This window comes from Galeopterus variegatus, unplaced genomic scaffold, assembly GCF_000696425.1.
Source record: "Galeopterus variegatus unplaced genomic scaffold, G_variegatus-3.0.2 Scaffold990, whole genome shotgun sequence".
Lineage (NCBI taxonomy): Eukaryota > Metazoa > Chordata > Mammalia > Dermoptera > Cynocephalidae > Galeopterus > Galeopterus variegatus.
In genome coordinates, this window is record NW_007727101.1 from 349673 (window position 1) to 361669 (window position 11997).

At 56.0% G+C, this 11997-nt stretch overlaps 1 protein-coding gene across 1 annotated transcript in view; it reads right to left on the reverse strand.

Moving 5' to 3' along the window:
• PLXND1 (plexin D1) overlaps positions 1–11997 on the reverse strand; it is a gene marked incomplete at its 5' end in the record, with an annotated part of 52643 nt that overhangs the window by 39294 nt on the left and 1352 nt on the right. Inside the window, one exon of the mRNA XM_008574050.1 lies at positions 11871–11951. Within this exon, the coding sequence (XP_008572272.1) occupies positions 11871–11951 (81 nt within the window). The remainder of the gene's footprint in view (positions 1–11870; positions 11952–11997) is intronic.

Genomic DNA, 11997 nt, shown 5'->3' on the forward strand with positions numbered 1-11997 from the left:
AGGTGGCACTCTGCAGAGGATGGTGGGCTCTGTGGCAGGTTGCAAAACCCAGTGGTTCCGTCCCAGGAATAGACTACACAACTACTACACCGGCTGTTGGGGTTTTGTGCTTGAGAAGTGAGGGCACCTTCCTGCCTGAAGTTTTTGATTGTTTATGATCCTGGGAAAGTCAGGTTTCCTTGCCACAGGGCTGAAAGCACACAATCACTTTTGGGAATTAAGACTGCAGGGTGGCTGACGATCACCACACCCTGCCAGAGCCCCCAACACCTCCTGAAGCTGGGCCCCCTTCCATCCACCCTCCACGGCAGCCAAAGGAAGCTTTTAAAACAGCAAAGCACTAAATGCAAGGTGGGATCCTGGAAAAGAAAGGGGACATTCGTGGAATCAAGTCTGGAACTCAGCTGAGAGTCAAGTTGTCAATGGTTGGTTTCTTAGTTCTGACAAATGTAACATGGTAACGTAAGAGGTTAGCAAGGGGGGAAATTTGGGAAGGATATACAGGAACTCTCTGTACCACCTTTGTAACTTTCTTGTAAATCTAAAATTATTCAAAATGAAAAGTTTCTTTTTTAAAAAACCTGTAAAGCAGGTCACATCCCCTCTGCAGCTCTATAGCCTTCAGTGGTTCCCTAGTGGTCTGAACATAAACTGACTTTGCTTCTGGGCCCCCAGTGCTCTGCTCCATCTGGCCCTGACCTCTGTAGCCTCCTTAGACCGCCCGTCCCTGCCAACTCCTCCCTCAGCTTGGACAGCCCAGGTGGATCAGTCCCTTCTGGGCTCCCCTGAGTGCAGCTATCTGACATTCGTCAGCAGTTCCCCGCTGACGCCCAATCCTGTGCCCAGTCTCAGGACCAAGCCCTGTGTCCACCAGGCCAGGGGACAGCCCAACCAACAAGGAGAGGGAGTGAGCAGAGACTGGGCAGGGTACGTAATGGGGGTCTGACAGGCACAGACTGTGGGAGGCCTCAAAAGCCAGGCTTAGAGAAAAGGGCCACTAACCCTCGCTGGACTGTCGCTTCCTGCAAAGTCCAGTCACTCCCTTGATCTCATGGACTCCTCACCACTCCTCCCCCACCCTCTTCGAATGTTCTGAAAATCAAAGGGGGAAGTGTTCTCAAGGTCACCCGGCCCACCGCTTGCACATGACCAGGTCAGGATTTGAAGCCATACCTGTGACTCCCAAACCTAAGCTCCTTCCTCCCACATCAGCATGTGCCACATCTTGGAACACCCTGGAGCCCGGGCTGAGACCTCTGCAGACGGTAAACTGGGGCGTGGAAAGAGCCATGGGCCTACTGTGTGCTGGCCCCGGGGGGGGGGGGGGGGCAGGATGGACTCACTCCTGGGGGGCCTCTGGCAACAGCCCCCATGCCAGGGAGGAAACTCCTGCTGCTGAGAAAGGAAATACCAGCACCTCCCAGGGGGTGACCAAAATGCTTCCTGCAGGGGTTGGGGGTGGGAGGGGATGGCCGAGCAGGCCAAAGAACAACAGACAGGAGGCCTGGCTCTGAGCCACAGAGGAAAAGCAGCCTGGAGGAGTGCTTCAGGGAAACCAAGGCACAGAGAGGTGCGGGGCATCCTCAGAACACAGTACAGCAATCCTTGTCTGGCCCCAGGCTGCCTGGACCGGGCAGAATGAACAGACAGATGGCAGAGGACACAGCAGCTCAGGCACACCCTTCCAGAACTTCAGGGAGGCCTGACTCGGTTTCCCTGACCCCCTGTCTGAGGTGGGTCACCCAGCCCCTGGGCTCTGAGTTCATCTGGAAGGGCTGTGTGAACCAGCAGGCCAAGCAGCCCTGAGGAATATCACACAGCCTGAGTACAAGACACTACCCGCTCGCAACAGGCACAACCTGGAGCAATAAGCCCCTCCAGGACCTACTGTGTGCAGTACTTCACAGCCACCTGGGGATGCACATGCTCTGGTTGTGTCCTCATTTTACAGATAAGGAAACTGAGGCTCCTGACATGCCAAGTCTCGTGGCTCTTAACTCACTGTGGGATGCCCCATCCCCTCTGAACCTCAGTCTCCTCATTTGTAAAATGGGACAGTAACAGCACCCATCACATAGGGCCACTGAAAAAAGCTCATCTCATAGTAGCTTTCAATGTTAAGCACTGTAGGTGCTCGATAAATGTTCCCAATTAGCTTTGCAAGCCACTGGGCAGAGGCCCAGGGCTCCCGAGGACAGGGAGGCCCTGCAGGACGAGCCACTCAGCCAGAGCCCCAGGTCAAGCATGCGGGCTGATGAGCCCCAGCAGCCACGCCTGCTCTGCACGGGGCCCACCACGGCGCTGACTCAAGCAGCCGTGTTCTGTTAGCTGCACGCAGCCCCCTGACACCCAGCTCCCCCTTCTCGAAGCTGTTTCTCATTCTGGCCTAGCCCGGCCCCATTTCCAGTCCCCCTCCCCCAGGTCCCAGAGGCGCGCCGCATGTTGTGGGAAGAGCCACTCCCTCTGCCAGCTCTAGTGGGGTGGGTGGTAGAGCCCACAGGTCAGTCCCTCCTGGGGCTGAGGCACTTGCAGCCTCAAGCTCCCACCTCCTCCCCAGCCCCCAGTCTCTGGGGTGCTGGCCGCCGTCCAGCCTCGTGCCTGGTCGCAGGCTGTGTGCCCCACCCAGGACTCCACTCAGCTTGTCCTGGAGTCACTGCACACTGCAGCTGAGAGGAGAGGGCAGCTTGGGGCCCTCAGCAAACCTCTCCGGGCTGGGTCCCCTGTGCTGGGGCCATGGAGGTGACACTGGGTACTTTTCTCCAGTTGCCCACATCCCAGGTCAGAGACCCACCCTTGGGTCAGGAAAGGACAGTTCAATAATAACAACAATACAATAGCATCAGCAACAACAATAATAAGCTGCTAATATGGTTTATTTGTGCCAGGACCTCTGCCTGTATTATCTCATTTAATCCTCACCAGGCTCTAATAAGCTTACAGTAAGGGAAACTGAGGCACAGAGAAGTGCAATCACTTGTCCAGGGACACACAGCCACACGACCACATAAAAGCCTCAAATTCAAGCAGACTGGCTCCAGAGTCCTCACCCTTAACCACAGCTTTATGACTCTCTGCTGTGTCGGGAGCCAACAAAATCTGCCAGGAATTCAGCCACTTGGAGCAAGAAAGGTCCCGGACTGAAAACTGGGGAAACTGAGGCCCATCAAGGAGATGGCCACTTCTGGAGAGCTCAGTGACCTCCAACACCGATGGGGGGCAAGGGCTGGAGAGGGGAACTGGCTGGGTTGGGGGTGACCACCAGTCCCTGTTGAGCTCCTTTCCTGGGCCTGGCCTCCACGTCAAGGCCTCTGCTCACTGCCCCCCCATTACTTACCGATCAGAGCATAAAGTGCTACGTGATTAACGCCCCACTGGGGCCTCACTGGGCCTCGTAATGGAGCTGTGAGCTTCCTCCCTCCTCCAGCTCGTGATTTATCGAGTTTCAGGGTAAAGGACAGTGGATTGGGCGGGGACAGCCTCTCTGGCCCGGCAGATCTTGGCGGCATCGAGTATCAGCCAAGATCGGGTGGAGTGAGGGCCCGTCCTCTGGACGCCTGTCTGGGCAGCCTGCTTGGGTCGACCCTGACCCAAACATGGCCTTTGGAAAGAAGAAAACGGCTGCACTCTGAGAGTAGCCAGGATCCAAATCTTTGTGGCTGGCACTTGGAGACTTTCCGGGCCTGTCCCCACTTGGGGACTGGTTGGTTACCATGGCAATCCCCACACCGTTGTCAGAGCTGGAGAAGCCCTGGGGAGTCACCTGGTCCAGCCACAGTGGGGTCTCCAGAGAAGACTCTGCCTCCGGCGGAGACTTTCCGGGCCTGTCCCCACTTGGGGACTGGTTGGTTACCATGGCAATCCCCACACCATTGTCAGAGCTGGAGAAGCCCTGGGGAGTCACCTGGTCCAGCCACAGTGGGGTCTCCAGACAAGATTCTGCCTCCGGTCTCCGGCTCCTGCCAGCACCTGGCGAGAATAACATGGGGCCAGCAGCCACAGGGTCTCTTCTGGAACCAGATCGACTATGTCTCTCTTCCCCAAAACCTTTACTGGCTCCCCACAGCATGCAGGATGGCATCCAAATCCTTGGTCTGGAGGCCAGGCCTCCCACAATCTCAGCTGCATCTCTGCCGGCTACCCCAGCCACTTTCCACCACATCTCCTGGCCTTTGCTGCTGCCATATCCTCTGCCTGGAATGCCTTTCCCAGCCCCACCTGGCAAAGTCCTGTTCCAACATCCCCTCATCCAGGAAGCCCTCCCTGACTCCTTCCAATGAGGCTGGTCAACAGTCAGCACTAGTTACAATGTGTCTGCTGTAATGATCTCCCTGACTGTTTTGGGGGCTCCCAGAGAGTAGGGGTAGGGTCTGATTTGTTACTTTTGAGAAGCTGTCATGTAACAAAGAAAAAGCTGAGCCTCCTCACATACTCCTACACTCTGGAGAACCCTCTGTCAGGAGCCTGGACAGGAATGAGATGTTGCTGAGGAGATGCTGAGCTCGGATGTGGGAGGTGGAACAGCCGCAGGTCTGGGGAGCAGGGGCCCCACACGTGGGACGCCCTGACCCCAGCCTGGGACCACACTGGGCACTGGGGCCAGGCAGCTCTGCAGGCCTCATTGGGAAGCCCACACCGCTCCCCACAGTGGCCCTAGCAGGGGCAAAACCTCCCCGGGTGTCAGTTTCCTCACCTTTGAAAGGGCCCATTCATCCCTTCCCACCCACTTGGGCTCACACCCCTTCGGTCAATATTTTTGGAAGAACCAGGGAACACAGGTGACAAGTGCAGGCTCTGCAGCCAGATGCCCGCTCCACCTCTTATCTGCTGTGTGGCCTCAGGCAAGTCACTTAACCTCTCTGGGCCTCTGCTTCCCCTTCTGCAGACTGGGGATAACACTCACTTCATTCAGCTTCCAGGGGGATTAAAAGATAAGAGATAAGTAAGTGCTTAAAAGATAAGTAAGTGCTTTGCATAGGGCCCGACAATGAGCTCTCATGTCATGGGGGCATTCTGGGTGTCAGTGAGAGCTTCCTTGCCACTCTATGAGCCAACTCAGATCAGGGAATTGAGGCCTGGAGAAGGGAAGAGATCCCTCATCACTAGGGGCTCCAGCCTCCAAGTTCCTCTTTCTAAATACACCATCTCTATTCTCACTGCAGTAACCAGGACATGGGACCCAGACTCAACTTGCTGAGAAACCCACAGCCGTGGACAGGCAAGGTGGCCTCTGCAGAAATGATTCATGCATGGCCTCTGCTGAACACCGCCAGGTACCATTCTTCCCTGTGCGGAGCACACTTTAGAGATGGGGAAATAGAGGCCCACAGAAGGAAGGGACCTGCCTGAGGCCACAGCTCAGGAGGTGCAGAGGCAGTATTTGAATCTGGGGAGTTCGTGCTGGGATCCAGCTCTCACCTGCCACTCTGGGCCTGGGTGGGTGAGGAAGGTCTCAGCTGTGGGCATGTCCAGGGCATGACAGATCCACCCTCCTAGCAAGTGCTGGACAGTGAGGCGCTGCCCTAGAGGGGAGCAGGTGGCTTGCCCAGCCCCACTACCCAGCATGGTCCCCAGGATTCCCCACCATCAATGTTGAAAAGGATCGGTCAAATCACCATTTAAACTGACCATTCAGCTCATATCTTTTATTTGCTCACCCAAAGGGCCAGCGGCCACCCCTTCCACTGCAAGATGATCTCATTTTCAGAGACAAATGTAACTACGGGCTTCCCTGCTTCCCCTCACTTCCCCAGGAGGCTGGATCAGCTGCAGCCCCCACCCATGGCCTGGCCTCACCCCACTCTGGCACTGTCACTGCAGCATCTGCTCCCAGCTTCTATCTGATACCTGTTTGAGGGTGCTATCACTGAAGGTGGTAGTGTACAAAGGGCACACCCGAATCTCCATGGCCCAGCCTGAAGGGAAACCGCAGAAGCCTGAGCCAAGAGCTCACAGCTAACGAGCCACCACCGGGCACGAGACTGGCAGCATGGACTCTGGAACCAGACAGCTAATCTGCAGATCCTGACTCCTGCTAGCCAGCTATGTGACCCTGGGCAAGTCAGAGTCTCAGTTTCCCCATCTGTAAACTGGGGATAATAGCACTGTCTACTTGATGCGGGGGAGGAGGCTGGGAGATCAAACGTGTTTGTGGCTTGTGAAGTGCCAGCGTTGCTCAGAATTATGAGCCCAGTGATGGTTATCATTCTGTCCGGGGAGCTGAGACGGCACGTGCCCTCCGCACAACCGTCAGGGCTTACCAGACCAGGCGGGCACCAGACACACCCTTGCCTTGAGCCTCTCTCCCCTGCCCACAACATAGCTCATCTTCAGGGCCTGGTTTGATCACCTCCTCTGAGAGCCTGGCCATCCCTCCTCTAAGCTCCCCTTGCCAGTCTGGCTGTCTCGCACACAGCATGCTTTTCTAACATGTATATTCTCTTTCCTGGTACTAATACCTCCACCTGCCATTTTCCTGGGCGCTGACTGTGAGATTTTAATCTACCCACACCCTCACAGGGAGGCACTGGCCCTGTATTATAGTCAGAAAATCTGAGGCCCAGAGAGGTTAAATGACTGGCCCTGGGTCACACAGCTTATGGGCAGGGGAACAGGACGCAACATTGGCTTTTCACTATGCACCAAGGAGTTGAGACATTTTCAGGGCTGGGAGGGATGTTAACTGTCTCCTGGTCGAAGCCCTGTCTGTCTCTCAGGTGGGAAGGTTGTCTCGGCCAAACCCGCTGGAAACCCCCTCCCAAATCCTGCCAACTGTCCTTGCTTGCACCCTTGGCCACGGGGAGCTCACTCCCAAGCCCAAATGAAAAAGCCCATCTTGGAAGCTCTTTCTCTCTCCGCCCCCAGCCGGCATTTCAGCCAGTAAATTGGTGCAGAAAATGCCTCTTAACGACATGCACCCACCCACCGCATGCCAGTTTAAACCTGCCTGAGGGTTTTTTTCCACCTTTACTAACTATAAAAAGACACTTGAAAACAAAGAATTGCCATTTGCCTGTCGGTTTTCTTTTTGATTTAAAAATACAAATATTATGGTTATTCAAAGGTTAAGGAGAAAGATTCAGGGAAGGGAATTAGACTTGGCCTGCCCCCACCTTGCTGGGTGAGCCTGTGCCTCAGTTTCCCCCACTGATAGTGGGAGACAACTTCCCAATTTGCTTTCATTTCAAACTGGCTGTGATTTGAGGAAAGGATCCAACAGCCCCAAATATGCCGAAAACAATCAGGGACAAAGTTGGGGCCCTCTGAGGGCTGGAGGGAACCGAGGGTCTGTGCCTCTGACCTCACACCTAGCCAACTCCTTCCCTCTCCAGGAAGGAGGCAGGGGAAGCTTCGTTGTCTAAAATGTGGAGGACGGAGGGCAAATTCTGCTATGCCAGCTGGCTGAAGCTCTAGAGCTGTGGGCAGCTTGAGAGATCCCAGACAAGGCCCAGGTCCGTTAAGAGACCCCAAAAGCAGGAGCCGTGGACTGGATTCCAGAGGCCGGGCCAAACCACCCCACTTGCAGGTCAGACGTCCCTGGAAACAGAGGGAAAGGTGGGGTACTGCCCCATGTCCAGCACCACCCAGACTACCTGGTGCTGGAGAAATCAGGCCATACAGGACTGGGAGGGAAAGGGATTCTAGGCCCCTGCTCCCCCAGACCACACTCATCTTCTGTCCCAGAGGCACCCCATCTATCCTATTACTGGGCCAAACCCCGGGCAGCTTTCTTCCCCTCCGTCCTGCCGGTCCCCCTCTCTGGGGCTGCATCCCAGAATCTAATCTGTCGGGAACCCACCTGCTGCCCCCTGTCCCCACATCCTCAGCACCGCCTCAGACCAGGGCAGCCACATCCACAGAGAATGAGGCCAGCCCACCGTTTCCATGGCCACGGCCCAGCGCCCCCACGGGGCTGGCACACAGTAAGTGCTCAAGGAATATCTGCTACCAAATGAGTGAGTCCCTCACCTCACAAGCCTCCCGACTACTCTCCCTGTCTTCACCCAGCTGCCTAGGGACTTCCTGAAATAATGTGGGAAATATAGCAAGGGCGAGCACGTGCCAGGTGCTCACTAAGCACTGATATGTGCTGTCTCATTCAGTCCCCACTGCAGTCCCACGAGGTAGGTACTCTAGTTACCTTCCCGCTCTGCAGGGAAGACTGAGGTGCTCACTTCCATCATAGTGCTCCTCTAGCTAATCCTTCATGGCTCCCATGCCCCTAGTATAAAGTCCAGACTCCCCAGCACAGCCTGCCTGCACCTCCCCCGCCCTTCTCTCAGGCTTTGCCCACGCTGCTCCCCCAGTTCCTTCAGCCCGCCTCATTGGTATGGAATTCCTACCTCCGGGCCTTTGCACAGGCTGTTCCCTCTGCCTGGAGCCCTTTCCTCTTCTCCCACCGGTTCCACCTGGCTACCTCCCCAGCTTTGATACCACTTTCCCTGGGAAGCCTTGAGGCCCCCTCTGGGCTCCCTCTGCCCATGTTTTCCGAATCAGCCATGTTATAAATGCCAGGCCACACATCTGTCCTCTGCTCGCCTGCATAGTACACAAGAACAGAAACAGTGAGTCGCTATCAGTCCCCCAACACGGGCTTATTAAATGTTTATGGAGTATCCATCTGGGGCTAGAGTTGGGAGATGGTGGGGTCTTCACTGCCGCAGAGCAGGTCAGATTAGGTCACTGTCTGCTGTCTAGGACCAAGCCCACACCTGTGCTAATAATTTCCCCTCGCATAATAATAGCAACAGCTGATATCTACCTGGTGCTCACTGTGTGCCAGGTACCAAGTGCTTCATATTAATGAATTCATTTTGTCCTTAAAGCAACCATTTGAGATAAAGATTTATTATTATTATTATTATTATCATTATTATTCTTGTAGCTGGCTGGTATGGGAATTCAAACCGATGACCTTGGTGTTATTAGCACCATGCTCTAACCAAGTGAGCCCAAGGAAGCAACCATTTGAGATAAAGATTTATTATTATTATTATTATTATCATTATTATTCTTGTAGATGGCTGGTATGGGAATTCAAACCGATGACCTTGGTGTTATTAGCACCATGCTCTAACCAAGTGAGCCCAAGGATTTTTTTTTTTTTTAAAGATGACCGGTAAGGGGATCTTAACCCTTGATTTGGTGTTGTCAGCACCACGCTCTCCCAAGTGAGCTAACCCGCTATCCCTATATAGGGATCTGAACCCGTGGCCTTGGTGTTATCAGCATCACACTCTCCCAAAGTGAGCCACGGGCCAGCCCTCCAAGGATTGTTTTTATTGTCCCCACTTTATAGATGAAGAAACTGAGGCTCACAGAGATTAAGTTGCTTGCCCAAGGTCACACAACTGCAAGTGTCAGAGTAGGATTTGAACCCAGGCAGCCTGGTGCAAAGACTAAGTTCTTAACCTGCAATGAGGGAGTTGGCCAAAGCCCGGCACAAGAATAACAATCATCTGCCCACCCCACCACCCTCACCCACACTAGAGGCCCAGACCCCAGACCCCTGGGCACATCTGAGACATACTGCCAACCAGCACTGGCCCATGCCCACAGCGGGGCATAGGGAAGGGGAGAGGGGTATGGAAAATATAGGGAGGGTGGCCTAGGAGGGCCTCAGCCTGGACTCTGCCTGGCCTTGGGGAGGGGAAGAGGCCCTGGCCATTCTGTCCGTGGGCAGTATCCCTGGAGAGGCCCTGCCTCCATAGGGAGAGGGAAGTCCCAGCCCCCTTCAGCAGGGTGAGTCACTGCAGTGGGCCAGGCTGGGGATGAGGGACCGTGGGAACAAGGACTGTTCTTGCCAGAGGGGGAGGGGGAGATTGCCGGCCTAAGGAATCCTACAGATCAGCTCATACAAGGGCCAGACGCAGGGCCAGGATCTGCCCGAGGAAGGCAGGAGGGTGACCTTACCTCAGCCCAGGCCTTCCATCCTTCGCAGGGGCTACGAAGCAGAGGTTTGCTCCCCTCACCTCCTGCAGCCTGAGGCTGTTTGGCACTGGGGGCTGTAGATCTGGGGAAGGGGGATATGGCTCTGGGGAGGAGGATGGTGGATGCCCTGACCCCGAGGGTGCAGTCGCTCCCTGGGGCAGGCTGCCCTGCTCACCCACTGCGACCTTCATTTTCAGGGTGGCCGGCCAGCAGTGGGCAGCCAGTGGGCAGCTGCAGGAGCCAGAAAGCAGCAGAAGGAATCTGCGTGCCCTCAAAGCCCCAATGTTGGGCAGGCCCACCAGGGAGTAATTAATTTCAGGGGATTCTTGCCACATTCTGAGGACCATGGAGAAGGGATGGGGCAGGGCCCCCAAGGAAGACTTGGTAATCGTCAGGAGACAGCTGAGGTGGGCATTTTGCTGAGAAAGAAGCTGAGACTTCCTCGGTTTGGTGAGGCATGGGGTTGAAAGGGCTCCCCAGACTCAGACCAGGATGGAGAGTGTGGAAAGGTCCAGGGTGCAATGTCAGGGCGTCATTTTGGAGCCTCATGCCTCAAGGTGAAAAATGGGGATCAACTAACCCACCTCATCCCAGGGCCGTTGGGAGAAGTGACCCTTCTCTGATGGACTTCCTTGAGGGGAACCATACAAAGTGCCCTCCTCACCCCTGTGTCATGTCCCCCCACAAGGTCAACACATACTGATGCCCCAACCTGGCCTACTTGCCACTGCCCAACCCAGCCTCAGACACCTGGGCCCATCCCCCCCAGCTCATGGGCCCCACACCTGGCCCCTCCTCATTCCCCCCTGAGCCCCATGGCCCTCTCCTGCCCCCCCAAACACCCCTGTCCACCTCCCTCCTGGGCCCCGGTACCTGCCCAGCCCAGCTCTGGGACTCCCCCAACACATGCTCTGAGCTCCACGTCTGTAAGGCAGACACAGATGCTGAGGCCAGACAGCCTGGGACGCACATTCCACCTTGGCCAGTTCCCAGCTGCACGATCTTGAGCAGGTTCCCTGGTCTCCCTGTGCCAGTCTCTTCATGTGTAAAATTGGGGTGAGAATAGAGCCTACCTCAGAGGGTCGTGTGACAACTGAGAGTTATGGCGTGTGATGCACTTAGTAGGTACTCCACACATGTGGGTGTGTACCCCAAATCCCAGGAGCCTGGTACATGCTAAGTGCTCACTATCTGTGAAATGAGTAAAGAAAAGTTGGCCTCAGACATACACCTGTTTACCAACCATATCTCCCCGAGGTACCTACTAATTCCCAAATACCTGAGTTCCCTGCCACACACGTCTCACTGCACACCTAGGCCCGCCCTGTTGCACCAGCATCACTGCAGCCCACCTGCCTGCCCTGCTCGCTGGCACACACCTGTCACTCCCACTTTGCTGCCCCCCCCCCATCTGCAGGTCCCTGGCGCACACCTGTGTGCCTCCTACCTGCCACACCCACACACACATCTGCCAGCGCGCAATGGAAGTTGCCATTGGCTCACTCAGCCATCCCAGAACGCTCCTCCCATCAGGCATGCATTCACTTGCTGAGCGCTGCACATGCACCTGTGCACGCCTGGGCTACACGTGCACTTTTGGCTCTCTTCGGGGAGCACGTGGGTACCCATAGCAACCCAGACTCCTCCCGGTGCCTAGGTATGCGCACCTGTAACCCAGCACTCACTTGAGTCCCGACACGCGCACACCTGGGCCATACGAGTGTCAGTAGTACCCCCTCAGCAGACATCAGTATCCTCACATGCACACCTGGATCCCTGCTCATGTACCTGTGGTCCGGAGTACACACCGCGGTCAGCGCACACGCACATCTAGGATCCAACACACTCACACCTGTGGCCCACTCGGCGCACCACCCGCCAGGTTGCCCGCTCGCTCCCCCTGCGGGCCCCTCGGCCAGTCCCGCGCCCCCGCCCGGGCGTACCTGGATGTTGCGTTTGCGCTCGCAGGCCGGCCCGGTGCCCTGCACCACGCTGTCGAGCACCGCCACCACGTCGGGCGCGGGCTCCACGAAGCAGGCGGTGCGCGCGGCGCGGATGGCGGCTTGCACG